Raw genomic sequence first — 27882 nt, forward strand, 5'->3', positions numbered from 1 at the left:
TTATCACAATGGCCAACAGCTCTAAGAATGTTAAAGGCCATTTTATCCGTGGCCTGACGGCATGATTGAAAAAATATTGACTCACGAATCCACCCGTACGTCACTGTTGATTAGCTGCCGACCGGCAACAAGCCCACTTGTTGATTGTTCTTCCCTTTGGTCTTATGTCCTTGGTGTATATTGGTATCTTTGTGGAACCAGCAGAGCCGATCATGCCAAGCCAGACATTCATCAATGGGTACTTACCTAACCTGCCACTTACTACTTGCTACTCTACTCCTAATTTATTGGTTGTGTACTCTGTCAATAGCTCAGCCTCATCAAAAAAATGTCAAGTAGTCATGAAAGCTAACCTTCAAGGTGCAATATTCCAAGGAAAAATTTGCATTTTTAGGTGCACGCCACATCATCCCTGAGATGCTAATGTTCGCGTGTGGACTGAATTAATTAGTCAGCATTAGGTGCACATGATTTGGGGTTACTTTATGTTTTTTCCATAACGCGCGGGTAATTTTACAACAGTGTATACAGTACAAAAGTGAATATGAGAGGATGGATTTGTGGCTTAGAATAGCTGTACTTGAGACTAGAAATATACATTGATGATATTGATTATGTAAGAAAAGGTGTTACTTTATCAATATCAACCCCAAGCACTTGTGTCAGAAATTATTTGAATACAAGTTGATGATATTGTACATTACCACATTGTCTCCTAAGTTTCAAATTCCCTAGGTAGCTGATGAAGGCAAGTACAGCTAAAGGAGGTGTCCATATCAAGATTAAGTGGTTTTTCTGCAATTTGGGGAATGCAGAGTGCTGATGGATAACATGTTGAATGAAGTTTACAGATGTGATGGTTACTGAACATAGATGGACAAATTATGGCCATTGTAAGTTTGCAATGATCCTTTATCACATAGCATCATCAATCATCACAGTAACATTCAGTTACTGGTGGTTACAAGGTCCACAATTTCTTCACTTCTGTGAAATACCCTGTGAGTTGATTGCAACAATTACGGAACCTGTTGGTACGGACTTTGAACTTTATAGTCATCAGAGTAGTAGTGGATAATCCTCTCTTTATATTTCATATTTTTATTGCTTTCCTAGCCATTTCATTCCCTATATGCTCTCCTTTAGGCAATTTCTTTATCTATATTCCTGTCTCACTGAATTGATAATATTTCATTTTTACAGCTGAGCAAAGTCATGCTATTTATCGATATTTCGTGTATTTCTTAGCCAACTTAATTTTGGTTCATGAGCCTATGTTTGGAGCAAGGAGAAGCATAAACGAGCCTTATAATTCTAGGCTGACAAGTGTATATTTGAAGGGTTTAGCAATCAGGTGTAATATGTCTATTGTGCTTTCCTTTTTGCCGAAAGATAGCTAATTGTTTCGCTTATGTGGGCCAAAGAATATATGCACATTGCTCTGTTTCTTTGTGCCATGTGTTTTATTTTGGTTGTTGTTTATTAAAAAAAAGGAAGAATGAGCCATGTGTCTGAAGCAGACTCTTGTGGTCTTGTTAATGAATTCAGGCCATGGCAGGGATGGGTGCATTTCTTGTATGACCGGTCTCTGTAAGTTTGATCAAGATTTCTCCTGTTGTTAGTGCTCAGAAAGAATATTTGCAACCTGCATTTCTGTCTGGTGATGGCTGACAGAGTCTGTATCTCATCTTTTTTCTTAAAAAAAATGCTGCATGTATGACTGCATCTATTCCATAACTGAGGGTAAAACATGAGATTTTTGGCACTTCCCTTTGGTGCTTCAGCCTTGAGGTAGGCGAGGTCTCTGGTCAATGGCAGCAGGCAACATATATTATAACTAGCATTGCGGTGGGTTGCCTGGGAGGTTGGACCATGAGTGCTCTGCTCTGCTATGCTCAGCTGAGAGAGACTGCAGTTGGTGCAAAGGGAGCCGGCGGCCGGCAGTTGCCTGGAAGCTGCTGCTGCGACTGAGACTTGAGTGACCATGATGAGACGAGAATAACCACATCAATGGATGCTGCTGCTTTTCTTGCATTTGCTGCACAAGTAGTGGAAAGTAGCTGGTAGCAGGAAGAAGCAAGAGCTCGATATGTCCCCGGCGATGGCCGCCGCGCCGGAGGAGTTCCTCGCCGTCCACCCGGAGCCGCCGTCCCCCTCCGTCTTCCTCGACCTGCCGCCCACGCCTCCCCCCCACGATGACCCTGCCGGCGCCTTCGACGACATGGCGCTCCCCTACATAGCCCGCCTCCTCATGGACGAGGAGGCCGCCGATGAGGCCAGCTTCTTCTACCAGTACCCGGACCACCCCGCGCTGCTCAAGGCGCAGCTGCCCTTCGCCCAGATCCTCTCCGGCGCAGCTGCGCCCGACGACGACGACAGCGGCCACACCACCACCTCGCCTTCCTTCTCCGCCGACACCGACACTCGCGGTACCTCCTCTCCCGGTGGCCGGGGCGGCTCTGACTCTGACCACTCGCCCACGCTCACCTCACCTAGCACTAGCTTCATTCCTGCCGCCGACGATGCGGACATGGTCACCTCCGCGTTCCTCAAGGGCATGGAGGAGGGCACCAAGTTCCTCCCCACCAACGACGCCATCCTCCTCCTCGACAACACCAGGCTCGATGCCCGGGGCCGCAAGAACAGCAGGCATAATGCTTCCCCGGAGACGGAGGCGCGCAGGGCCACCAAGCTCATGGCGGCGCCGGAGCCGCTAGACGCATCCGACGCCCGTAAGATGTTCGACGAGATGATGCTCGGCGAGCGCGACATCTCCATGAAGGGCGTGGAGCAGCAGCAGCAGCGCGTCATCGCCGACACGGCCAACCACAAGGCGGCGCCGCGGCGGCGGAGGCGCCGCACCTCCAACTCCAACAGCACCAACAACAACGAGGCGGTGGACCTGCACGCACTGCTGCTCCGGTGCGCGCAATCCGTGTCCACGGACGACCGGCGCGGCGCGCAGGACCTGCTGGCGCAGGTCCGGCGCCACTCCTCGGCCACCGGCGACGCCGCGCAGAGGCTGGCGCACTGCTTCGCCGAGGGCCTGGAGGCGCGCCTCGCCGGCACGGGCAGCCGCCTGTACAACTCGCTCATGCTCCAGCCCACCTCCGCCGTCGACTTCCTCAAGGCCTACCAGCTCTTCATGGCCGCCTGCTGCTGCAAGAAGGTGGCCTTCGCCTTCTCCAACAAGACCATCTTCGACGCCGTGGCCGGGCGCCGCCGCCTGCACATCGTCGACTACGGCATCGGCTATGGCTTCCAGTGGCCGGGCTTGCTGCGCGGCCTCGCCGCCAGGCACGGCGGCCCGCCGGAGGTCAGGATCACCGGCATCGACCTGCCCCAGCCCGGCTTCCGCCCCGCGCACCAGATCGACGAGACAGGCCGCCGCCTCATGAACTGCGCTCGTGAGTTGGGCGTGCCGTTCAGGTTCCGCGGGATCGCGGCCAAGCGGGAGGCCATCTCTCCCGATGACCTGGACCTGGGCATGGCTGATGATGACGAGGTGCTCGTGGTGAGCAGCCTCTGCCATTTCAGACACCTGATGGACGAGAGCGTCGTCGCCGGCCGGCCCAGCCCCAGGGACCAGGTGCTCGGCAACATCCGGCGGATGCGGCCGGACGTGTTCATCCACGGCGTCATCAATGGCGGCTACGGCAGCACCTACTTCCCGACGAGGTTCCGGGAGCTGCTCTTCTTCTGCGCGGCGCATTTCGACCTGCTGGACGCGACGGTGCCCCGGGACAGCCCGGAGAGGCTGCTGATCGAGAGGGACATCTTGGGGCGGGGCGCCATGAACGTCATCGCGTGCGAGGGCGCCGACAGGGTGGAGCGCCCGGAGACGTACAGGCAGTGGCAGGCGAGGAACCAGAGGGCGGGGCTCAGGCAGCTGCCGCTCAGGCCGGAGGTCGTCAAGGTGGTGCTGGACAAGGTCAGGGACAACTACCACAAGGACTTTGTCGTCGACGAGGATCAGGCGTGGCTGCTGCACAGGTGGAAGGGACGTGTGCTCTATGGCCTATCCACATGGGTTGCACAGCGATGATGCTACCAATCCAATCCATAGAGATGCAGGAATGTCTTGGCATGTAAAATCACAAATCTAGGCTCGTATTTTATCTTTCTTACCATTTCGTAACTACAAGAATGAGAAGCAATTTCAAGCCCAGTCAATTTCAATAATTACTGGTCCTAGACACAAAAAAAATAGACATATTCCTCAATTAACACAAAAGTTCAATTCCAATCGAAACTTAAGAAACTCCAACCAGAATTTAAGAAACAACAATTGAAACTTTTTATTCGAAAGGGTCAGACTCATATATAAAGAATGTAATCTAGTTTTGATTCTTGTGTTTGTTATAAGAAAGAAAAATGGGAAAATAATAGTTTTTTTATTTATTGCAACATGCTCGTTGATTCCTACTGTCGCTAAGGCCGGAAATAATTCAATTTTCTAAAAAAATATCGAATTCAGATATTTCCCCCCTGAAGAAGACATAAGTTTTAGAAATTCAAAGATAAATTTAGGCCTATAGCTAATCAAAATTGTTTATCTTTGCTCTCTCTATTTTTTTATATTCTAACAATGTACACATATACATGCTTTCTTACTTGTGATGGTTTTGTTACCAATTAGCTTATATATTTTGCGTCGTTACTCATAGTTTCCCCTTTGCATCGTACCTCTATGAGTTTTAATTTGTCATGCATCTAATTGAAACATAACTTTATGTGTTCGATATGAAACATCGATATGATTATCGCTTTGTGCATACATATGATGGATTTTCCCATGATGATTGTTTTTCATCATGATTATTCTGAATCTGCTATTCCGTTTCTATGTTCAGTTTGATCATGTTACAAAATCCATAGTTTTCTTTGCTCTGTTTATGTGTATTCACCTGCAGGTTTTAAGTTGCACAGGTATACTTCCTACCAGCTGCGAAAAACATTGGCAATTCCAGAAAAAAAAATCGACATCAAATTCGACATTGGCTTTGCTGAAACCCTTTATGAATGGAACAGACAGAAATATAGAATTCTAAAATTGTTCTTCTCCTTTCTAAAATTGTTCTAAAATTTTTCAATATCCTTCTTGGATTGGATCCCGGACAAATAATAAAATGTTCACTTGGGACAGAACCTATCCAGGCAGCATAGATATGTTGCAGCTAATGAGTTAAAAGTTCTGGTAATGCACTTACTTCTTGTTTAGTACAGTATAATGTGCCGGTTTGAGAAAAAAAATTAGTCTTAGTAGCCAGCCATATCGTCTCCATTATCCAGGAAACGTGGGATTATAGCTAGCCATCGTCTCCATTATCCAAGCAACATTGGGATGCTGCAGCTTTAACACTTTTTTTTTGGAAACTGAAGGCCTGTTCACCTATAGCTTTGGACCAGTCACCACTCTCACCATCTGTCTTCCTTGGCCTTCCCCAAATGGACAATGGTGATTTTCAGAACTCACGATCTCCCCTGCTGACATGGTCCTCTCCTACGTCGTCTCGCGTGTTCTCTCATGGAGGATGATAGTACTGAAGACGAACTCCTCTGCTGATCACCCTGCACTTCTCCAGGTGCAGGAACCCTTTGCCCAAATCCTCTTCTCCCGGGGGACTCACCTGCGCGCGGAGCTCCGGCGGTGCTACGGCGACGCGAAGGGCGACGACGGCGCTATGGGCGTGGAGAAACGGCGGCGAGATTGAGATAGGGAGACTGGAGCTTGGTGTGGGGGAAAAGCTCGGCGGCTGGGGGTATTTATAACCCCGGGGGAGCAACGGATAGGGACGGCGGAGGCGGAGGCTGGCGCCAGAGACGTTGAGCGAAGTGGGACGCGGGGGAAGTGGAGGAACTGGCGTGTGCGGGAGGTGGCGAGAGATTCGGCCGGCGGTTTCGGAGGCGTGCGGGTGAACAGCGGCCGGAGGTGGAAGATGACGGGCGGGTCCCGCACGTCAGCGGCTGAGGGAGGAGGGCGAGCGGAGCTGGGCCGCAACGGGGAGATGGGCCGGGGAATGCAGGTGGGCCGGGCGAAGGCGAGAGCTGAGCTGGGCCGCCTTTGCTGCTGTGGCTGGTTGCTATCGGGCCGAAAGCAGGAAGAGTAAAGGAGCTGCCCCAACAGACAGGTAAAGGAATAGTGTAGTCTAGCCTTTTTAAACTCAATACAAAATTTGGAATTTGAACTTAAATCCAAATTCAAACCACTCAAAACAATGCACCAGCATGCAATGCATAAAAGAACTCCTAAGGTGATTTAAATAATTCGGAAAATATATGCATGTGCCTAAAAATGCAAAAGAAACCTTAATTCATTTAAATTTAAAATGGTTCAAAATTTAGGCTGTTACAAAATGTTTGGATGCTAATAAGAAGTATTAAACATAGACTAATTACAAAAATAATTGCACAGATGGGGTCTAGTTCGCGAGACGAATCTATTAAGCCTAATTAGTCCATAATTTGACAATGTAGTGCTATAGTAACCATTTGCTAATAATGGATTAATTAGGCTTAATAGATTCGTCTCGCGAATGAGTACAGGGTTCTGCAATTAGTTTTATAATTAGCTCATGTTTAGTCCTTCTAATTAGCATCCAAACATTTGATGTGACATTAGCACCTAGTATCAAACACCCTATATTTCCAATAAGTTAAAGAAATAGGGTTTGTTTGGGTCCGTTTGGTTTTGGGACCATGTGGGTTGGGTTGGAGCCAACCCACTTTTCTGGGTTGGAGTCGACCCATCTCTTGTTTGGATGAGAGGGTTGAAGAGGGATGGGTTGGACCCAGTTTTTTGTTTGGTTGGAGAAGTTGTGAGGGTTGGGATGGATGTTCATGTAACACCGTTAATTGTGGGCCCCACATGTCATCCTCTTCTTTCTATTTATTTTTTTCCTCACTTCACTCTACTTCCTTCTCTCCTCCCCGCAAGCACTCCTGACGCCGCCCCTGCTACTCCCCGGCCGCCAGCGCGCCGGCCCCCGCCGGCGGCTCCTCCCCGGCCGCCTCCGCGCCGACCCCTGCCGCCGCCTCCCGGCCGCTCAGTCTCTGCAGCGGGTGCGGGGCCATGGGGCGTCGCGAGGCGGAGCTGCGCCGCCGGGCAGGCGGCGGGAGGGGGCGGGCAGGCGGCGGCGGGAGGGCGCCGGGCCGGTGGGAGGGGGCGGGCAGCGGCGGCGGGAGGGCGCCGGGCCGGCGGGAGGCGGCGGCGGATGGCTGGCCGGTGGAGGGCGGTGGCGGGGTCGGGTGGGCAGCGGTGGCGGGCAAGCGTCGGGCGAACGGAGAAGAAACGGAGAAGAAGTAGGTTGGAATGATTCCATCTTTTTTTAGGGATGGGATGAACCCGGATCAACTGGGAATATTCCCCATCCGGGTCGGCTCCAACCCACCTCTTCTCCAACCAAACATGGGGCGAAGTGGGTCGGCTCCAACCCAACCCACTTCGACCCAGAACCAAACAGACCCTTTATTTCTTCAATGGTCCTCTATGATCAGAAAAAATAATATCATTGTGCTCTCTGTGCAGTAGCTAGCTTTAGCAACCATCCAAAAAGCTAAGCATCGGGAATATAGCTAGCTAGCCATCGTCTCATCAATCAAGCAGCATTGGAGTTGAAGAAGGAAGACATCGTCTTCTCGAATCATCTGGCACTTTCACACACATTTTTTTAAGGAGATACTCACACTACACTACAATAGCCATGACGATCACCCCAGAGCTGGAGGACAAGCAGCAGCAGCAGGGCGTCATGGCGGAAACCACACAACAACCCTCCCCCTCCGTCTTCCTTGACGACCTACCCCTGCTGGCACCCTGCATCATCGACATCGACGGCGGCAAGGACGACTCCTCACCTGAGGACGACGGCAACCTTGTGCTTCCCTACATCTCGCGCATGCTCATGGAGGACATCACCGGTGAGTTCTCGGACCGGTACAACCCGGACCACCCTGCCCTCCTCAAGGCCCAGCAGCCCTTCGCCGAGATCCTCTCCAATGCCATCCAAAAGTGCCCCTGCAAGCAGCTCTCCCAGCCGGCGCCGCTGCGCATGGACACCGTGGAGGCCAAGAGCTTGCAGCTGATGACAGCCAAGGGCAGCAGCTGCGTGGACGTGGTGAGCATGGCATTCTTCAAAGGCATGGAGGAAGCTAACAAGTTCTTGCCCATTCCCACAGACAGTGATGAGACGGTCTGGCCCAGCTGCAGGCGGAAGAAGAAGAGGCTTGACAGGGATGATGAGACGACGGCGCAGGCACAAGAGGTTGGCATGAGCACCAGCAAGCAGATGGCAGCATCGCTGCAACCAGCTGAGACGGAGGAGGAAGCAGCTGCACGCGAGATGCTGGACAGGTTGATGCTTAACGGCTACGACCACCCAAGCCTTGCCGCCGACATGCTGGAGCCGCCATACGTTGCCATAGGGATGATGGGGAAGACGACGCCACCGCGGGGGAAAAGGCACGCAGTGGACCTGCATACCTTGCTCATTCGATGCGCCGAAGCTGTGGCCAGCAACGATTACCGTGGAGCAGCTGACCTGCTAGAGCGGATCAAGCACCACTCATCGCCGACGGGGGACGGGACCCACCGATTGGCGCACTGCTTCGCCATGGGGCTGGAGGCACGGCTGGCTGGCACAGGGAGCCAGATCTACCGGTTGTTCATGGACAAGCTTACCTCGTCCACGGTAGGCGTCCTCAAAGCCTACCAGTTCCACATGACTTCCTGCTGCTTTCTGCTGGTGCAACACCTCTTCTCCAACAAGACCATCTACAACGCTGTCACAGGGAGGAAGAAGCTGCACATTGTCCACTATGGTCTAGGCCGCGGGCTCCAATGGCCAGACTTGCTGCGGTGGCTTGCACGCAGGGATGGCGGGCCGCCAGAGGTGAGGCTCACCGGTATCGACAACCCACAGCCTGGGTTTCGCCCGGCTCAGCACATTGAGGAGACAGGGCACCGGCTCAGTGAATGTGCACGCCGGATCGGTGTGCCGTTCAGGTTCCGTGGCATTGCAAAGAAATTGGAGGCCGTCCAGGTTGAGGACCTGGATATTGATCCCGATGAGGTGCTCGTCATCAACTCCATACTCCATTTGCAGAGTTTGATGGACGAGAGCGTCTTTGTCGAGAGGTCAAACCCCAGGGACATGGTGCTCAGCACCATCAGGAAGATGAGGCCATCAGTGTTCATCCACGCCGTCAACAATGGATCACACAGCAGCGCGTTCTTCATGACACGGTTCCGTGAGGTTCTCCATAGCTACACTGCACTATTTGACATGATGGACGCCATCGCCCCGAGAGACGATGACAAGAGGCTGCTGGTGGAGCGGGACATGTTCGCAGCGTGCATCACGAACATCATCGCGTGCGAGGGCATGGACCGGGTGCAGCGGCCTCAGAGCTACAAGCAATGGCAGATACGCAGCCAGCGAGCAGGTCTTAGGCAGCTACCATTGGACCCTGAGATTGTTCAGATGCTCAAGGACAAGGTGAAGAAGGAATATCACAAGTCTTTCGTGATCAATGAGGATCAACATTGGCTTCTCCAAGGATGGAAAGGACGGGTGCTCTATGCGCTCTCCATGTGGACGGCAGATGATGACAGATCTGTATTGGCACAAACTTGATCATGGTTTATGGTATGTAGTCCATCAATAGCTTTTTGTCAGTGTAACAGCTACTAGTTCCACAAATAAATTGATCCTAAGTTTTCAAAAAAAAAAAAGATGCACGAATTTCCTGCTGCGCGTCCTGAGTGTTCAAGAAAAGTTCATTTCTGAAGATACAACTTTTCTAGTGTAAAATATTATAACTTCATACTTGGGATGAACTATTTAAGAATAACATGCACCAGGTTTTATATCTAACATAATGGATAGAAGGGTGCACCATCACTTTTTTGTATGTACTTTTGTTTCCTCTAGACATTAGAGAGTATATGTATACCATTGTAAATAAAACCAGACAGCACAATAATCCTTGTGCTAAACCTTATGACTCCTCAATTGTATTGATAGACCAACGAGAAGTGGAATACTACTAACAAAAAAGAAGAATAAAAGGTTATGGAACATGCACATACATTTTTCTCCAATCGGGCAGGTCCATCTAAGATTTCACATTCATAGACATTGATAAGAACATTCAATTTTATAGCACCTTAGCACGACATGACTGTGACGTTAATGCAGATGTTCAAGAGAGGAAGCCTTGGGGTGGATAAATAGGTACTTAGAGACAAGGAAGGACAAAGCAAGCGATAAAATGTGGCGAGGTTATCAAACGATGAAATGTTCAAATACACCAAAATATTGAAAGGGGACACAAGACTGACAAGAGCACAAACAGCGCACCAAGTTACAATACTAAGAATCCAACAAGCACCCACCGTATACGAGGGCATGTTCGCCTAGAGCCCTAGACCCAAGGCAATATGACCTAAGACAAACATCAAATGGACAGGCTTGAGGCAGTTTCCATTGAAAACCAAGTATCGCATGGAAAATGGCAACCACAAACTATGCAAGGATGAATGACAGCATGGATGTTTTTACAAGCAATGTTGACTTGGCTAGAGAGCAAAGAGAAGCATGGAGGATGTCCATTCTCCTGGAGTCCAATTTTAGTGCAACTAGGCAATGAGTTCAGAATATTGACAAGTATCAGAGAATGTATTAGACACTAAATAGTCAATATTGTTCGCTTGAAAGGGGTTGCAAACAATTTTACAATTAAAATAAAATATATGTTGTGATAAGCTACTAACCAGTAATTTCTTTTCCTCTTGGTGGTGGTGATGGTTGTTTTGCCATGCATGTGAACCCTGATTGATTATGGCCTGATGGTGGAGCCATCGAGCCTGGAATATGAATATCAATTATACTGATAGACCGTTCAACAAGTAGCTTATCATAAGCATCTTGGGCGTCTGAGATCTCAGAAATCCAATCATGTTCCTTGACACTATAGTTGATAGATAGGCTTTCCCTTGAAACTACCGCACACAGTGGCCAGGAGCCCATGACCTGAAGTAAAAAGAGAAATGAAGGGATAAAGAAAACATTAGCATGGATACCAATTACCAAACCATCGATATCAACACCACTGAATACTACAAAAAACGAAGAGGCTTGACCAATGATAGGTCCATTGGGATATCAGCATGGATGTGCCAAAATATCCAAAATCCACGCAGCATATACCTTAAAAATATTAGTATGGGACAAGAACAAATATGATACCCCAAGTTACAGCCGGAAAAATCCAAGAAACAAGCACCATATACGAGGATATGGTTGTCTGCAGTCAGATGAGCTGACTTAATGAAGATATTTAATGGACAACAGGTGCAGTATTTACAATGAGGCACAGAAAGATTATAACTTGGTACAGACTTCAACTACAAGAGTACAGTAACCCTTAACTCCTTAACTACAGTTAGTAGTTTTGACCATTTTTAACTGTCCTCAAGTTCAAGAGTATGTCAATACTCATCCTTCAGATGGTTCCACAAGAATTTGGGCAGTCTATGCGTCTAATAAGATTTGGTGACTAAGTCGAAATGCAAGTCTTATAACCATGCATCTGTTTGTTTCATTGACAGATTCTTTACAGGGTGTAGAAGTAACAAAAGACAGTTGGGTACTAACACTAGCAAGCAGGAGGAAATAAGATGTAATTCTGGGTGTTAAACTGTAGGTAACAAAAGAATTTCGCTCAAACAATCACCTAGGTGGAGTCGCACAATAATAAGAAAAGGACATCATAGGTAAAGCCACCACAGGCAAAAAAGAAAAGGTACATGCTCCTTGACAGAATTTCATAGATAATGCAGATTCTTTTCCTTTCATTTGTGGAATGGGTCTAGTTTCAGTTATTTACAGAAATCTGCTGCAAGTCCGCAACTGAAGATTTGCATTGCCTATATTGCAATTACCAGGCATTATTCCAGAGGTAGATCTTCTTCACCAAACCATCTTGGAGGATCATACCCATAACCGCCTGCATGTACATCAGATAACACAGGGCTGAAGTCCCATAAATATGATATGATGCAGACCTGAAAATGTCAAACAAATAGTAATAACTAAGCACCAATAGAACAGCATACCAAGAGGATTACAGCGGCACAGACGCCAAGCAGTCAAGATTGTACCCTTTACAACACCATATCTTTTGTATGCCTGCATAGAGTACTCACTGCAAGTTGGCACATAGCGGCAGCTTGAAGGCAGTAAAGGTGATATTTCCCCTGTTCACATGGAGCTCGGCTGATGAGCAATCAATATAGAGATGCAATTGATCTTAAAAGCAAGCAGAAAACCCACTCAGGCTGCAAGCTGCAAATATGAACTTACGTTTATAAAACTTTAGCATGGATAGTGCCACATTGACTCCCAAATCCTTGACTTCCTCTGCTGAGAGTCACATGTGCACAGACTGTAGTCAAACAGACCTATTATATAGTTCTACGCAAAAAACACAACTACGTTTCTAATAAGAAGCAATGTTCAATGTGTTACCATAAAAAATGTCTCTTATATATAACAGGGCGTGCTCCCATTCCTAAATTCATGTTTTAGAAGAGCCTACATGTGCGGTAACTTTAGAGCACAGTTTTCTGTCAGTGGTTTACATCAGATAAGATCCTAATGCACATTAACCTCATGCACATTTTTAATATCCTTGCCATTGATTCACTTGGGGGAGAAAAGCCCAAGCAAAAATAGGATCCAAGCAATACACCTCATTCACTGGAAACTACAGGCTGGACATGAACTACAGTGTAGGTCTAGAATGGAACAATGGAGGCCGGTGTAAGGTAAGCTACTATTGACTAATTAGTTAATCTCAAGATGTCCTCAAAAAAAAAAATCTTCAGATAGGAAATTAAAATTGTGACCAAAAGGAAATACAGCACCAAGTACTTAAAAAAAACCCCCATCAGATAACCATTCCTGAGATTTCAGGAAACCTGATGTCACTACACTGACCTTCGTCGTCAGCAGCACATCGGACTCTCCGCGCCGGAATCTTTCTCCTCTTCTGGTACGAAGCACCGAAAGAAACTAGAGATCAAAGACAAAGAAGCAGGCATGAGATTATTATGGAGAAAACTTTGTGTTCTGGAACCGATTGACCGAATAAATCTTTGAACTCGAGTAACCGGAGCGTGGGACGAGGGGTTCACCTGTGATTCCGGCAAGAGGTTGCGCAGCCCGAACAGGCAAGAAGGAGGCGGAGGTGGAGGGGGCAGCGGCGGCCATGGCGACGGCGGCGCGCCGGCGCGGGAACACGAGCGGGTGGTGGTTGGCGATTTCTTGCAGATTTTCCTTTTTTTTTTTCTTTTTTTTTGTTCTCTTACTGGATAATAATAACAGAGTTTGGATAGACTTGTTCGCAGGCTTTGGGCCTTTTGGTGTCTCAACTTGCATGGGCCGGGCCTTGCAAAGAATTTTTGGGCCAACTTCGTCGGCTTGGCTGACCGGTGATGAAATTAGTTTTCCTTGATAGCATGACTGAGAAAGCAACGAATACTGCAAGTCAATTGATTAACAAAAATTTTAGATGCACAAAATATTTTCTGAAATTTTAGATGCTTCAGTTGAGATTTGTGTGTTAAAAATGTGATCTGGTTAGAGAAATTTCTTCAAAGCAAATAAATAAAAATCATTTTCGCCGCCGCCGTGAAGAATATATATTCTTCAAAGAATATAACTACTCGTAGGTTCAAAAAGAAAGAACATGCATATACACATCTAAACCTTACATGGATGCCTGCAGGTTCACTGAACCCTGCAGGGATCAAATTAATAGAATGGAATATGTAATGATAATGCTGCTTCCTAGGTTCATGCAGCTACCCTCTCATCTCCTAGCAAAGCAGATCGAGCTAGGGAACACCATTTGCAAAAGAAAAAAAAATGTCCATTTTGTAATCTTCATCTATAAGCCAAAGTCTAGCTTCCAATGCAACCAGCAACTAATAAGAAGCCATTCCCTTTTCAACTCCCAACTAATAAAACTGAGCATTAATTCCGGCCCTGCTAGTTTAGAGCAGCTTGTTGAAGTCAGTAAATAATTTTTAAGAAATATGAAAAAGTTTTAGTTGCACATGTATGATTAGGCTCCTTGAACTTTGCTACTAATAGCATATACGAAGATTATGTACACTGTTAATTACCAGTGATAATTTTTAACTAGCCGGTTAAGTTACAGACATGAAAGGAAAATGAAGGTGGAAGTGAACTAAAGCATATGCATGCACCCTTGAGCAGCCATGTGCTCCCACAGTAATTAACAGACGCTGAGGCAGCGATTAATTAGATGCTGCCGGCGTCACCCAGCGATTAGATGGGTGGTGACCGGTGAGATGCCAACTACAACAAATTAGAGAGAGCTCTCCAGGCCGGCTATAAATAGACAGCTGCTGCTGCTGATGGAAGCCGTAAGGCGCCGTAGCCAAAAATATAAGCAAGTCCCCTGCCTCTCGATCCTTCTGCTAGCTAGCTAGCTCGCGGTTGTGTATTGTGTCTTGTGTGTGTGAGGAAGGATCGATCGATCGTCGGGCTCGGAGCTGAGGAAGAAGAAGAAGATGTACGGCGGCGGAGGCGGCGGCGGTTGCAGTCCGGACGACGACAGGATGGTGTGGAACGACAATAATAAAAAGCTGGCGACGAAGCACATCAATGGAGGCGGCGGCGAGGAGGCAACAGCAAAAGGCGAGAAGCGGAAGCTGCGGCGCTCGGTGTCGATGACGACGGTGGGTGGGCGTCTGGCGAGCGCGGCGAAGGAGCAGCGGGCGCGCCTCTACATCATGCGCCGCTGCGTCTCCATGCTCGTGCGCTGGAAGGACTGACTGTTTGGGCTGCTGTGGGTGTGGGTGTGTGTATGGGCCAGGCCCATCATGTTTCCTATGTTTGGGCTGCTGCTGGGTTGCTTTGCTTTTGCTTTTCGAGAGAGAGAGAGAGATCTGAGATGGGCCTCCGTTGTCGCAATTCTGTCTGTTGTGTTATGCTTGGGCCGTTCATTGCGTACGTAGGTGCGTTGGCCGTCTGAATTAATCATCTCAATCGACTATTCTCTCTGCGATCCAATCGGGGTTTTAATTTCTTGGTTTACAGCAACGTAACCTACCCATATATAGCTAGCTACCTAGGTGCAACGACGGAAGTGGAATAATGGATCCACTGTACAAATAGATTTGTGAATGGAAAGAGATAACACTTGAAAGTTGTGGAAAAATAATGGATCTTCCTTTATAACAGGGTAGACTCCCCTTTTACAATGACTCGTGAACCACTTTACATTCCGAAAATGTGCTTCCTCAAACGCTACATTCCTACTATATGCTGTACATAAAGGTCATTGGGGGTAATGTGTACAAATTGAAATCCTCCACGTAGTCACGTTTCTCACACCTCCATCCCTCTAACCTTGGAACTTCGCCTTCATGCCAGATCAACTTGTTAGCTTCGTATCATCACCCTCAGCCCGAGATAAATGCCCAACCTCGTGACGCTCGTTAGCTCCCCTATAAAAGGCGGGGGTGCGGGTCACTCAGGGCTACCCTCGCATCTTACTGTGAGTTTGCGCTCTGTTTGCTGGTGCTTTGAGATTCGCACTTTCCTCAGTTGTTTTTGTCCGTCTTCATAACTTCGAAGGTATTGTTCTTATGCATATTTTTCATTCTTGTTTAGCTCTATTGTTTTGCTTTGATTTACTGTTTATATGTTGTTCAGCTGGCTTGGATTATGCAAACCGTGAGATTGATGACTCCTGAAGAATTAGCATTGCATGGTCACGCTCCCGAAGGACAAGAGGCTCGCGAGGGTTCTAATCATCTGGAGGAAATCATGCCATGTGTCCACATGCTGGCCATTGATGTCTATGGAAATTACGCGGTCCAGAAGGTTAAGTTCCTCCAACTCAATCCAATATATTTGCGGCATGGTTTCTATTTAACTAGAATTTGCATTGTGAAGCATGTACAAGAATATAATCAATTGAGCATCAAGTCCCGTATTAATTGATCCATTATTTGTTTCTCCATCAGGTTCTTGAGTATGGACCGGAATCTTACAACAGGAAGCTCATCGGCTATCTTATTGAGCATGTGTTACCTACCCCTAAGCTTTCATATGTATGGTTGCCGGGTCACACAGAAGGTAAACCAATATTTCATATTCGAAAATGCATGTGTGTGTGTGTGTCTTGTTCTGTTCCTGTGTCAGAGAGTGTTTTCCTACTGCAACAACCTGGAGATCTACGACACGTTGGCGGCAGAGATCATCGAGTCTGTTAACAAGCTGTCTCGAGAGAAATTTGCAGACTACGTGGTGCAGTACCTGCTGGAGCACGGCGGCCAAGCTAAGCGGTCCATGATGGTGAGCAATTTTGCCGGGTACGTCGTGAGCATGAGCTACAACAAATTTGCCTCCAATGTGATCGAGGCATGCCTGACCTTCGGGAGCCAGGAGGACCGGCAGCTCATCACCAACGAGATCATCACGAGGAAGATGGTGTCCGTTGCGGAGGAGCAGCAGGTGGGCGTGCTGGTGGATGTGGCCAGAAGCAACGTGGCCTATCTAGTCTGATGAGGTTTAAGTATGGCGAGCACGTCATTGCCGCCATCGAGAGCTTCCTCAGCGCCAAGGGTAAGACGCATTCCCTGCCAAGCTAGATGTTCCTCAGCACCAGCAACGCTAACTCATGACATGGCTCCTCCTCCACTCCCGCCCCAGTGAGATCTGGCTGCTGCTAACTGCCTAGTGAAGAAGACGAAGAGGAGGGAGACTGTGCCGCATCATCCATCTTGAACCGTGTCGTTGGATCGATCACTACTTATGAATAAACGATCAGGTTTCAGACTTGGATCGAATCGATGGAATGTTTCCTTCGTCGATCATCCCAACAGCATACTGTGACTGCTGTCAGATCAGATGCTGCATCATCGATGGAATGTTAGCTGACTGACTGACATGCAGTGACCGTTGTGGTAAACTAGGTGTTATATATGTCATTACATGATCGATTAGGTTCAGATGCTACACATATATAGTCTATAACTCTGAACAAAAAGCTTAAAGCACGAACAGAACATACATAGAGCACAAGGGAACATGCATGGATGAGTGTACTAGCAGATGATGAACTGTTTATTTCCTGGATGTGGGCGGCGGGCAGAAGGTGATGAGGTATCGGCTGGCCTTGCAGCGGTTGAGGGAGGTGGCGTCGTCGTAGGCGTAGCTGTAGGCCTTGGGACAGACGGCCTTGAAGACGTGGGCGAAGATGGTGGGGCGGCACCTCTCCGGCGACGCGTAGTCCCCCGTGCAGCAGTACCTGTCGCCTCCCATGGCCCTGCACGCGCTCCGGCACCCGGCCACCTTCCCCTCCCTGTCCCTCACCTCCAGCGCCGACGGGCAGCAGACGTTCATGTCCGCCTGGCACCCGGCCACGCCGCACCCAGCGCCGCCGCCCACCGGGGACATGGACACCGGCGCGTTGAAACCGTCCACCAGCGACACGTCGTAGAAGTGCAGCGCCGACCTGGGGGTGCCCAGCGTCATCTCCACCACGGTCGCCGGCGTGGCGCCGGGGCGGCCGTCGCACCGGAGCACGCCGCCGCAGTCGCCCGTGGCGCAGCTGCCCCGCCCGCGGTCGTCGAAGGAGCAGCCGCGGCGAGGCCACACGCGACCGGACCAGCCCAGCGGCACGTCGAAGGCGGTCTCGTCTCCCGGGGCCAGGTGGAAGCCGCCCGACTGCGGTGTCGGGTGCCCGGCGGTGCCCAGCAGGCCAGGCCATATCGACTCCGCGCAGTTGTTCACCAAGATCAGCTGGATGCCGCCGCCACCACCACCACCACTCGCGCTAGTCACTAGTAACGCCGCCATGGACAGGAAAATGCTGAGGAGCTGGAGCTTAGCCATGGAGCTCTCCTGATCTGTCAGCTATAGCTGCTGCTAATCATATCGAGTCTGCGGTGCTTATATGCATCTGCAAGGTGCAAGATGCTACTCTACGAAGAGGATTGTTATTCATCGCTACACACAGAAAAGATACAAAAGATGCAAAGCATTGCGCCGGCCAGGAGCGAGCTATTACTTAAGTAGTGATCTTATCATCAGCTTTGGCAACTAAAAAGTTTTGATTCTGGCAATGCAACAAGCAGTGTAGTGGCTCCCATGATTCTGTCGAGCCCCGACTCGATCGTATCGATCGTGCAGTTTATGATAGATACCAGAATATTACACAAGACAGAATTGTGGTTTCCTGCTTGCATTAGTAGTACTTGCCTCGCTCTAAAGCTTTTCAGGTAAATCTGATGAATTAGATTATACAGGATTTTTTTTCCCACCATGACGCCAATGTAGACTATATAGCAGTCCATGTAGGGCAGAAGTCAGTAACAGCAACCATACTACCTACAATGAAGAACTACTCAGCTTCTTCAGTCAGTCAGTGATGAACTTCCTATACATGCAACCGACATATACATTATACCTGCTGACATAAAGGTCAGAGAAAGCAAATTAAAGGAGAGGAACTGCTGGCATAAAGTGGTGTGTTGCCCTCCAACTTAGGACGTCCGGAAGGGATTGCAATGCAATCTCAGGATCTATTCCTTGCTTTGGACTGGGGTTAGCTTCTACCTCGCGTATGTCTATATAGTATTTGGATAACCAAAAGAATAAGCCCAGCAGCAAGTTGATGCATGGATCGGACACTTTCCTTCCTACAAGGAATATCTGTCTGCTCCTCCATCCCTTTTGCTTTTCCATCGCCATGCTTTTGTCGAGGCAATCTTGTGAAAAGGGCAAGCGTGTTGCTTACACATCTGATGAAAGCATCATGCATGTTTGCTCCGGTTATGAACCTTGCTTGAAGGGCCAAATTCCAGCTTGACCGGCCCGCTGACAAATTGGGCCTCTCAATTCTAGAGTACTTTTGGCCCAAAGCATAACCTATAGTACTTTTGGTCACTACTAAATAGTGACTAGTATTCTCATGAAAGGAAATCAATAAAGTAAGGTGGCCAACGTAAATTACACAAGAGATTTATATATAATGAAATGATCCACACATAGTTCCTTGTACAAAAGATTAAGAAAAAAAGAAGGCTGAAACTAAACACCACGCACAACACAAATACATGTGCGTGTGCTTGCAGTTGCATTGTAGTGATAAGCAACCAATGCAAGGAGATTGCAATGAACGAATGCAATAGCTAATACTATATAGTACAGTAGTAGCAGTACACACAGGTAGCTAGTTAATGTGCAGGTAATCAATAAGTTTGTGGGATTAGCTAGTTAATTACTGGTACTAAATTAAGTAAAGGAGCAGTAAAATTAAGAGTAATGTGTGTGAGATGTACGCATGTCTTGATGATGCATCTCGTGTGTGTACTTGATTTTAATTTGGTGCGTCAATTATTACCGCCATCGTCGTCCTGTGTAGTAGCAGTGCTGCCTTCTTGGGGTGGTGGTGTTGACGATCCTCCGCCGAACAAGCGACGACGGCTAACCGCCGACCTGTTGATGACCGTATTGTGTGTCACTGAAACTGGGCTGCACTGCTGCTCGAAATCCAAGGAGCAGGATGCGTAGATTGCCTGCATCATCCTCAAGCACTCATCGGCGTCTTTCTCGTCCTGCATTGCATGCATGCTAGTATTATATTGAAGAAACAAAAATGCAGTACTGATCTACTATACATAGTTGAATGGAGGTAGGTGCTGAAGAATGATCGATGGTTTACCGTTGGGCAATGTGGACGAACAAGGCGGCTGATGATGTCGCCGTGCAGCAGTTGGTGACGATCCTGCTCCAGCTGGTTTACGCACCGAAGCGCGGAGGCGGCGATGACGGAGGGATCGAAGCGGAGAAGCAACGAGGGCTCTGCGAGCGAGCGGATGAGGAGGCGAGTTGCGCAGGGAGCGGTGGTGGTCGTAGTAATAATGAGCTGGAGGAAGGAGTAGGGCGTGACGCAGGCGAGGCGCCATTGGAGCGCCTTGAGCAGCGCGAGCTCCATGTCCCGCACCGTCGCCGCCCGGAACCAGTGCCCAAGCACCTCCTCCATCTGCAAATAATCATTTATTCAGAAAAAAGTGTCATGCATACAAGCAAGCAAGCATGGGCATGTGAATGCATGCAATGCGGTCATGTACGTAATAGTACCTGGAGATCGTGGAGCGATGGGATATTGACTTCGTCCAGCTTGCACGCGATGGACAAGCAGGCCACGCTCACCAGTTCAACCATCCACGCCTCCTCCCACTTCTGCTTCATCAATTCATTCATTCGTTCGTTGCATTGCATCAAGATCGAAGAAGAGGAGGAGGAATGAATGACATGAACTCGTCATCCGGCAAGCTAAGCTAGCTGCAGATGATTACTTACCAGATGGCAGTTGATGGAGAGGAATCTGTCCAGATAGTTGACTGCGTTGAACGCCGTGGCCGCCGCCAGCCCCAACCGACCAAATGCCTTAGCAAATTGAATTGCATTCGTCAGAAATTTGAAGCAATAATAGATGGAGATAGATAACGTGTAATTGAAAAAGATCAATTTAAAGATAATTACACATTATTACATAGATGATGTAGTGCACTCCTCTTGAGCGAGCGGCGGCCACACCTGCTGCACCCTGCTGCCGCCGCAGATGCTCCAGGTAGCCTCTGCTCGGCGCGTAGCATCCCTGCCTGCCCATCATGTGCTCCAACAACGCAAGAACCTCCTCCTGTTCTGCTGCACCTAATTCCTCCTCGTCTCCTACTCCGACGACTGACGCCGCCGCCGCCGCCGCCACCGGCCCACCACCATTACCATCAGCTGGAGGAGGCGTGGAGACAAGGAGAGGGTCCTCGTCGCAGTAGAGAAGATCACTAGCGTCGTCGTGGAGCAGCATGCTCCCCTCCTCGTCGTCTTCCATCCCTACCGGCCCTACATATGGTATGGCTCTCCCCGGCCGAATCGAATCATCCATCAATCGATCGACGATCCGGCCCCCTGTATATACATGGCAAGAACGGAACGGAACGGATCGGAGGAGTTACCCGGCTCGTGCGTACGTCGTGGATGGTGGATTGGTGGTTGGTGCCTTAAAGCCCGGGAGAGCAGCCTCATGACCATCCATGACCGCCGTGTAGGCTATAGCTGCATGCATGGCCATGGCCGGCCGCCCGCGCGCACTCAATGCATCATGCAATCCGTCCTGTACGTACTGCATACTACTCCTAGCTGGTGTATATAGCAGGATCGACGCGCATCCACGTACGTACATCCACTTGCTCTGCCATCACGTACGTGCATGCATACCAAGAGACTAGCTAGAATCATGCACTATTGTGCAATCAGCCAGGAAATACTTAATGCGCCCGGCCATTCAATGCCATCCATCCATCTACCTGGAAGAACCAAGCTGCTGCTGTCGTTTAATGCTTGCATGCATTCTGTTCCTTCTGACCGCCGCCGGAAAAGGAAATATAATGCGAGCAGCCATGACATCCTATGAATATCACCGACGTACTGCCATGGCAGGCAGTCATTCAGTGTCAGTACGCCAGTCTAACTCATATCAGCTTGCTGACCAGACCAACAACGCCCATCCATCCATTTACACCGTACTTAGCTTTTACCATTATATTACAATCCCTCTAACGTGCATGTACTCATGTAGTACATACTAGAACAAGCCATATATCATCGATATAAAATAATCACTGGGACTCAAAAATAACGACGTCTGCCTAAAAACAACAACAACAATGTCGTCTACTTCATATATTATATGTATGCAACCCAAAATTTACTTTTGGCAGTGTTGTCACAGCTTATTATTGTTCAACCCTCCGTACTTTTTTTCCCCATCTTTTCCCTCCCCCAACCCCTAGGACGCAGGACGGGCGCTTTGTGTATGTGTTGGCTGCAACGAGTGGTGATGTACGGCACGCGATGTGCGAGGGATCACAGGGAGAGGTCTCTTTCCATATGCAAAGCTGATTAACTAAGGTCAAAGGGGTCAGTATGGAACGAGAGCTTCGAAATCTTGGTTTTACTCCTCGCTAACGCACTTCCACAGCTTGCTGGAGGTGCACCCCTATTTAATCCGTCGCTGTGATGTTGCTCAAGGATACCACTGCGTGCGAGTGCACTACAACACCGTCTAGGAATGTGTGAAGTTGGGAAATTGCATGCAGGGTTAAGGATTTGAGAAAGAGAATGAATTTTGGGAGAATCAAAGAGGGAGATGTGAGAGCCTGAACCTGAGTGGGATGTGATGCGAGCCATGATGAAAGAATTTGCTGTGTCCACAGTTTAGCACTTTTGGTGGAGCGAAGTAGGCCTTAGCATGGATAATGCTGGTTGGTCCAAGATGCATGTAGCTCGTTTTACATCAGGGAAACAAGAATTGCTGAATATCTTCCAATAAATTAGTATACACATGTATATAGCACATACATAATTGATTCTTACTGGAAAAATCTTGGGTATTCCCGAGAACACAGAGGCATCAACGTGCCTCTGCCCCTGCCGTATCCTCTCTCTTTCGAGGAGAGTGAGATGGATAAAAATACTACTAGGAAAAATGCCATTAGTACCGGTTGGGAACCCCTTTACCCGTTTCGCAACCGGTAATGGTGGTTCGGTACTAAGGGTCCTTTAGTACCGGTTGAAATAACCGGTACTAAAGGGGTATTAAAAAAATGAAAAAAATTGAAATCCCCGTCGGGGCCCCACCCTTCCCGGCACCCGTCCCGTCACTGGCCCCGCCCCGCTGCTGGCCCTCGCTGCCCCCAGCCAGCCGCCCGCAGCCGCTCCCGCCGTCGCTGCCACGCCCCGATGGCCACCGCCGATCCTCGCCTCAGGCACGAGGTGAGGGGCGAGCGGAGAGGGGAGGAGATGGGAGGCTGTGGAGGGAGGAAGGGAGGGAGGGGGCCGGTGGAGGGAGAAGGAGGGGCTCCTGGAGGGAGGGAGCCGAGGAAGGATGAGGGAGGCGGAGGGAGAGGATAAGGTGCTAAGGTGTGCGGGAGAGGATAAGGTAAGAGAGCTGGCGTGCCGTAGAGGATAAGGTGAGGGAGGCGGAGGGAGGGAGAGGAGGTGTGGATTACTTTAGTACCGGGTGGTACAAGGGGGTCAAGGGAGGCTCCTTGGGGACTCTCCGTTATGCTCGGTACTAATACTCATATTAGTACTGGGTTAAAATGCAACCGGTACTGAGTCTCAGGATGAATGCTCATTTTTCTAGTAGCGAAAGGACTGAGAAAAGATAATTGGGAAAGATGATTAGTTGGAGCTGTAATGTTTGACCTTAGAAGATTAAGGAAAAAAAGATATCGGCAAAGGAGGACAGGTGGAAAATCGTAGGCAAGAGAAAGAAATGGACAGAGGTACATGGGCTGCAGATTAGCAAAGTGTGCGCTGTCCTTTGTTGCACAGGTTCTCCTCAGAGGCCCAACGCTAGATAGGCCAATATCTAGGCCTGCGGATCAAATTCCCCAACGGGCCTCAGCGAATAAAGCTGGGCTCGGTAATTGGGCCTCCTCTTGGTCCAGCAACGCTTCCGTATCTCACTCAACAGATCGAATCGTAGCCGCAATCTCCCGATCCAACGGTCAGAAATACCCCAGGCTGGGACGGTAAGTGAAATACCGTTCACCCCGAGCCTCTCTGGCGCGCGCCACGGTGCTCGCCGCGCCGTCGCGCTCGGCATCGCCGGCGCCCGCGACGCAGCAGCACCCTCCCCTAGTGTCATCTCAGCAGCCTTCGGCCCCGCCTGCTCCCCTTCCCGCGCTCCTCCACTCGCCTCCACTTGCGGCGGCCGATGTCTTCCCGTGCCGCCCGGGGCGACACCGCGCAGCCCCGTCGCGCTGCGCGGCTGCCTGCTGGTGTGTGGCAGGTGGCGAGCAGTTGGGCAACCGATCATCGCATTGCCGGCCGACTGGCGTGCTTGGTCTGGATCTGCGTCTTCTTCCTCTGTTTCCTTCCTTCCTTCTTCCAACGCACCCTGCCTGTACTATGCGCAGGTCGAAATCAGTGCTCGCGTTGCGCTGCATGCTGGGTGTTTGTCAGAATGCCTGCCTGGCGTCCTCCCTTTTCAGCAGCGGCACTAGCTAGCTGGGGCTGAGAGAAGCAAGGGCACCCGATGGCCTGCCGTCCCAGACCATGCATTTTCATCTCCTCCAATCGGTACATTCTCGTCCTCACACCAAAATTGATGGATGGATTTGATGATCTCGAATAATTTCATTTGGCTGTCACATCCATCTCGTTCTAGTGCCTTCCAGTGTGCAGCAGCATCAACCTTAGCTAGATCAGTAATTTACGGATGCTTTTGCATTCAGGACAAAACTACAGTTGCATTGTGCCCACAAAGCCTGCCATAACTTGTTTGTTCAGTTAACAACCACAAACACATATCAAATTTTGTGAATCACATAGTGTGAATGTTCCAAGGAAACAAACACTGCCACCAATAATGTTCTTGCCTGCTTCTTGAAAACATATATAGTTAATAGCCAGTGCTGCCCCCAAAATTGTGTGGCTGCGAGTTGTAATTCTGAAAATGAGCTCATGGAGCTCTTCTTCCGATATATCTTTCCATGTTGGACTGTTGGTAATGGGCTTGGTCATTAGACGACCTTGATAACCAACTGGTTTCAATTGTAGCATAAAATTTACTGCCCTCCCTTCCCTTTTCTGAAACTGGAGGTGATGTTTAGTTATATGCCGCATGATTCATCTGTGGAGCCTATTCCTTTATATCTGAACCTGAAACACCAATATCCACCTGGTTGGCTGGTTTCATTTATCTTTGACCTCTAGATTTTGTTGGTTCTCACTGGGTTTGAAGCACGCTGTTGTTTCGTTATATAGTTTGGTTTCAGAAATCTTCTGAATTCAGTAACAAGCAGAGTTCACATAGGCGTTGATATGATAGACGACATTATGTTATACTCTTTTGTACATCATACCAAATCATTAATGTAGCTTATATATGTTGAGTTATGTAAGTTAGCAAATAAGTAAGAGTATAGAGACTTGAATGTAAAATTGTTTATAAAAGGAGGAAGAGGGGCACCAGCTCTGGAAGCTCTGAGAAATTCCCCCATTTGCTTCTCTTCTATCTCATCTCCAAATCCCCATTGAATCTCTCTAAATCCAACAATATATATCTTTACATTGACAAAAACTTTTCATGCCCAGCTATCACTTGGCCAGATCTGGTATCTTAGTACAAAGGGTAGAACATGGATCGGATATAATAAAAATGGCAAGCTTGAAAGTTGTAAAGCAGCTGCCACCGTCGATCCTCGCCGTCGGGTCCAAGTTGCACTGGTGGCACCCGGGACGGTGCAACCTTGGGTACGGTAGACTTGCAATTCGCTGCTTTACCTGGAAGATATGTAGCAGGCTATTAGTGTCGTATATTGCAGTACCATACTGTATAATATAAAAAGTTGAAGAAATTAAAAGAGAAGACCAAGTTGCATTATGTTCACCTCCTCCTATGCCGGCCGCCTAGCTATAGCAAGAGGGTGTGTGTGTCCTGGTTTTCTACTTGAAGAAGGCGCCGGTCTTCATGGCGTCCTCGTTGGCCTCACCAAGAGCCGCCTCGCTGAGGTACTTGTCAGCAAGCTGCACACGCTTGACGTTCTCCTGCTCCTCCACCAGCATGTGGCCGTACTCCAAGAGCTTCTCGATCGTCATCTTGGGCTGGTCGAACGTCGGCGGGCCGTCCTTGGAGTTGACGAGCTTCTTGCCGATGTTCTCGATGCCGGTCTCGGCGACCCACTTGCGGACCTCGTCATCGTACACCCGGGCACGCAGGGCGCCGAAGAAGTCGATGGACTGGCCGGGGAAGGTGTCGACGAGCTTGACGACGTCGGCTTCCGGGACGCCGTCGGTGCGGAAGATGCCCTTGCAGACACCGATCCGGTCCTCACGGGTGGGAGCCCAGTAGAACTTCTCCATACGGCCGTCACGGATGAGCGGCGCGTACAGGGTGGAGAAGTCGTTGCCGGTGACGATGATGGGGACACGGGGGTTCTCCTCCTTGTTGTACATGCCGGGGAGCTGCACGTTGGTGGGGTTGTCGGCGATGTTCATCAGGGTGGCGTTCACCATCTGGTTGTTGACGGTATACTGGGTGGTCCCGCCCATGCGACCGGCACCGGCGTCGAGATCGTTGATGAAGAGGCAGCACATCTTGCCCTTCTTGATGATGTCGGCGGCCTCACGGTACCGCTGCCTGATGAGCTTGGCGGGCTCTCCGGCGTTGCCGCTCTCCAGCTCTCCGGCGCTCATCATGATGGGGCTGCGTGTGTGTGGGGAAGATGGTCATTTATCTTATCTGCTGTATATATGAAATCAAACCAAAATTAAAGATTGTTGCTTACGTGATGCCCATCTTGGCGAAGACAAGCTCACACTGGAAGGATTTCCCTTGACCCTTGCCTCCCCAGATACCCAGGATGAGGGGCACCTTGATGTTTGGCAGGGTCATGAAGTTCTTGGAGAGGTGGACGACGAGCTTGTCCATGAAGGCCGGGGCGATGTAGAAGCCATCCTTCATGTTGTCCCACCCGGTGTAGTCCCTCAAGCCCTGGCTGAGGTACTCGTAGGAGCTGAGCACGGCCTCGTGGGTGCCGTCTCCCATGGGTGCCTGGAAGAGGGAGTCGACGAAACCCTTGCCCCTGGTGATGTCCTGCTGGTCGTCGGAGATGTCGTTGACGAGGCCCCTCCACCTGTCTTTGTCGGTCTGCTTGGTCTCGTCGACATCCTTGGCGGCCATGACCTTGAACCTGTTGGCGCTGGAGCTCTTGACATGGTAGTTCACGGCCGCGGTCGCTTGCGTCGACCTGAGCTTCTTCCCGAGGAAGCTGGCCGGGGTGGAGGCCTGTATGTACGTTGTCAAGGATGCACTTTAGTCGTCAGGCGACTCTCGCATATATGATCGATGCATGAGATGATGGAAGAGAACTCACCGGAGCTCCGACGGTGGAGGAGAAGGCGGCCGCCATCTCTGCGCTGCTTCTTCTTCCTCCTTGGGCGACCTTGCTAGGAAGGGCACGAGTGATCTATCACTGATGGCCGCCGCTGCTGCTCTTCTCAAAGTACTGAGGCCGAGCCTTGCAAGGCATTAAATAAAGGAGCACGTGTGGTGGCCGTGTGTCTGCCGCTGCGGCTGCCATGGCCTGTGGTCGGGATCGGAGGTCAGGGAAGAGCCGCAAGCCGCGTGGTTGTGGATCAGCTCCCACATCTCTCGGAGGCCACACGCTGAGGATGGGGTTTGGCAGACGTGGCGACATCCCGGCGGGCCAATGGGATGGCTTGCTTGCACTGGCAACACTAAGAGAGTAAGAGACCATCTCTTGGCTTGTGTTGCATGACACTGATAGGCCCCCGGGCCACAGGAAGGCTGCTCCGCCTGCAGGATGGATGAGGCATCCAAATTTTGTATCCGCATGCAGGTTTTCGGGAGTTTCTAATTTATTTGTAATTCACTGGTACTCCCTTAGTTCCAAATTTTAAGTCATCCTAAATTTCTTGGAGAGTCAAACTATTTTATATTTGATCAAAATTATATAGATGATTACAAATATTTGTGGCATCGAATAGATATACTATGAAAATATATTTAATGAAAAATCTAATAGTACATGCTTTATTTATAAATTTGATCGTTTATACTTTCCAAGAAAGTTGGAATATACAATATCTACGGATTCAAGAATTTAGCATTTTGCCCTAATTTTTCTTGTTCACGCAAGCATACGCTAGTTAGTCACGGCTATAGTAATTATTATGCAACTACAATAAATAAAAGCGAATAGTTTATGAAAGTGGTCAATGTATCTTTATCATTTAAATT

The 27882-nt window shown here is 49.2% G+C and overlaps 6 protein-coding genes and 1 long non-coding RNA gene across 12 annotated transcripts; 3 read left to right on the forward strand and 4 right to left on the reverse strand.

The window, feature by feature from the left end:
• The first annotated feature begins 1870 nt into the window (after positions 1–1870).
• Positions 1871–4182, forward strand: LOC117866900 (scarecrow-like protein 9). The gene has a single exon (XM_034751193.2). The coding sequence runs from the start codon at positions 2090–2092 to the stop codon at positions 4043–4045; it is 1956 nt and encodes a 651-aa protein (XP_034607084.1). The 5' UTR covers positions 1871–2089; the 3' UTR covers positions 4046–4182.
• A 3270-nt stretch (positions 4183–7452) lies between these two features.
• Positions 7453–9635, forward strand: LOC117834702 (scarecrow-like protein 9). The gene has a single exon (XM_034714230.1). The coding sequence runs from the start codon at positions 7704–7706 to the stop codon at positions 9633–9635; it is 1932 nt and encodes a 643-aa protein (XP_034570121.1). The 5' UTR covers positions 7453–7703.
• LOC117866901 (UPF0161 protein At3g09310) lies at positions 9196–13364 on the reverse strand. 6 transcript variants are annotated; one of them, XM_072290210.1, is made up of 7 exons: positions 13199–13364; positions 13002–13076; positions 12366–12422; positions 12119–12259; positions 11945–12009; positions 10775–11033; positions 9196–9615 (listed from the first exon to the last, which is right to left on the reverse strand). In XM_072290210.1, exons 1-5 carry the CDS (start codon positions 13272–13274, stop codon positions 11951–11953), a joined length of 408 nt encoding a protein of 135 aa, XP_072146311.1. In that variant the 5' UTR covers positions 13275–13364; the 3' UTR covers positions 9196–9615; positions 10775–11033; positions 11945–11950. The 6 variants fall into 6 exon arrangements, with proteins under 6 accessions (XP_072146311.1, XP_072146308.1, XP_072146312.1 ...); XM_072290207.1 differs by having other exon boundaries at positions 12366–12425; XM_072290209.1 differs by lacking the exon at positions 9196–9615 and adding an exon at positions 10267–10446 and having other exon boundaries at positions 12366–12425.
• Positions 13365–16994: 3630 nt separating this feature from the next.
• Positions 16995–18228, reverse strand: LOC117866730 (thaumatin-like protein). The gene has a single exon (XM_034751011.2). The coding sequence runs from the start codon at positions 17934–17936 to the stop codon at positions 17166–17168; it is 771 nt and encodes a 256-aa protein (XP_034606902.1). The 5' UTR covers positions 17937–18228; the 3' UTR covers positions 16995–17165.
• Positions 18229–19052: 824 nt separating this feature from the next.
• LOC117866729 (putative cyclin-D7-1) lies at positions 19053–21704 on the reverse strand. The gene is made up of 5 exons (XM_034751010.2): positions 20602–21704; positions 20409–20495; positions 20187–20288; positions 19768–20088; positions 19053–19660 (listed from the first exon to the last, which is right to left on the reverse strand). Exons 1-5 carry the CDS (start codon positions 20992–20994, stop codon positions 19436–19438), a joined length of 1128 nt encoding a protein of 375 aa, XP_034606901.1. The 5' UTR covers positions 20995–21704; the 3' UTR covers positions 19053–19435.
• A 1848-nt stretch (positions 21705–23552) lies between these two features.
• LOC140223571 (uncharacterized) lies at positions 23553–26406 on the forward strand. The gene is made up of 2 exons (XR_011898908.1): positions 23553–23961; positions 24035–26406. It is a non-coding gene; the product is annotated as an uncharacterized lncRNA (long non-coding RNA).
• LOC117833342 (ribulose bisphosphate carboxylase/oxygenase activase, chloroplastic) lies at positions 25050–27175 on the reverse strand. The gene is made up of 4 exons (XM_072295527.1): positions 26996–27175; positions 26408–26907; positions 25511–26325; positions 25050–25403 (listed from the first exon to the last, which is right to left on the reverse strand). Exons 1-3 carry the CDS (start codon positions 27029–27031, stop codon positions 25566–25568), a joined length of 1296 nt encoding a protein of 431 aa, XP_072151628.1. The 5' UTR covers positions 27032–27175; the 3' UTR covers positions 25050–25403; positions 25511–25565.
• Between the last annotated feature and the right edge of the window lie 707 nt (positions 27176–27882).

This window comes from Setaria viridis, chromosome 8 (assembly GCF_005286985.2).
Source record: "Setaria viridis chromosome 8, Setaria_viridis_v4.0, whole genome shotgun sequence".
In the NCBI taxonomy this organism is placed as follows: domain Eukaryota; kingdom Viridiplantae; phylum Streptophyta; class Magnoliopsida; order Poales; family Poaceae; genus Setaria; species Setaria viridis.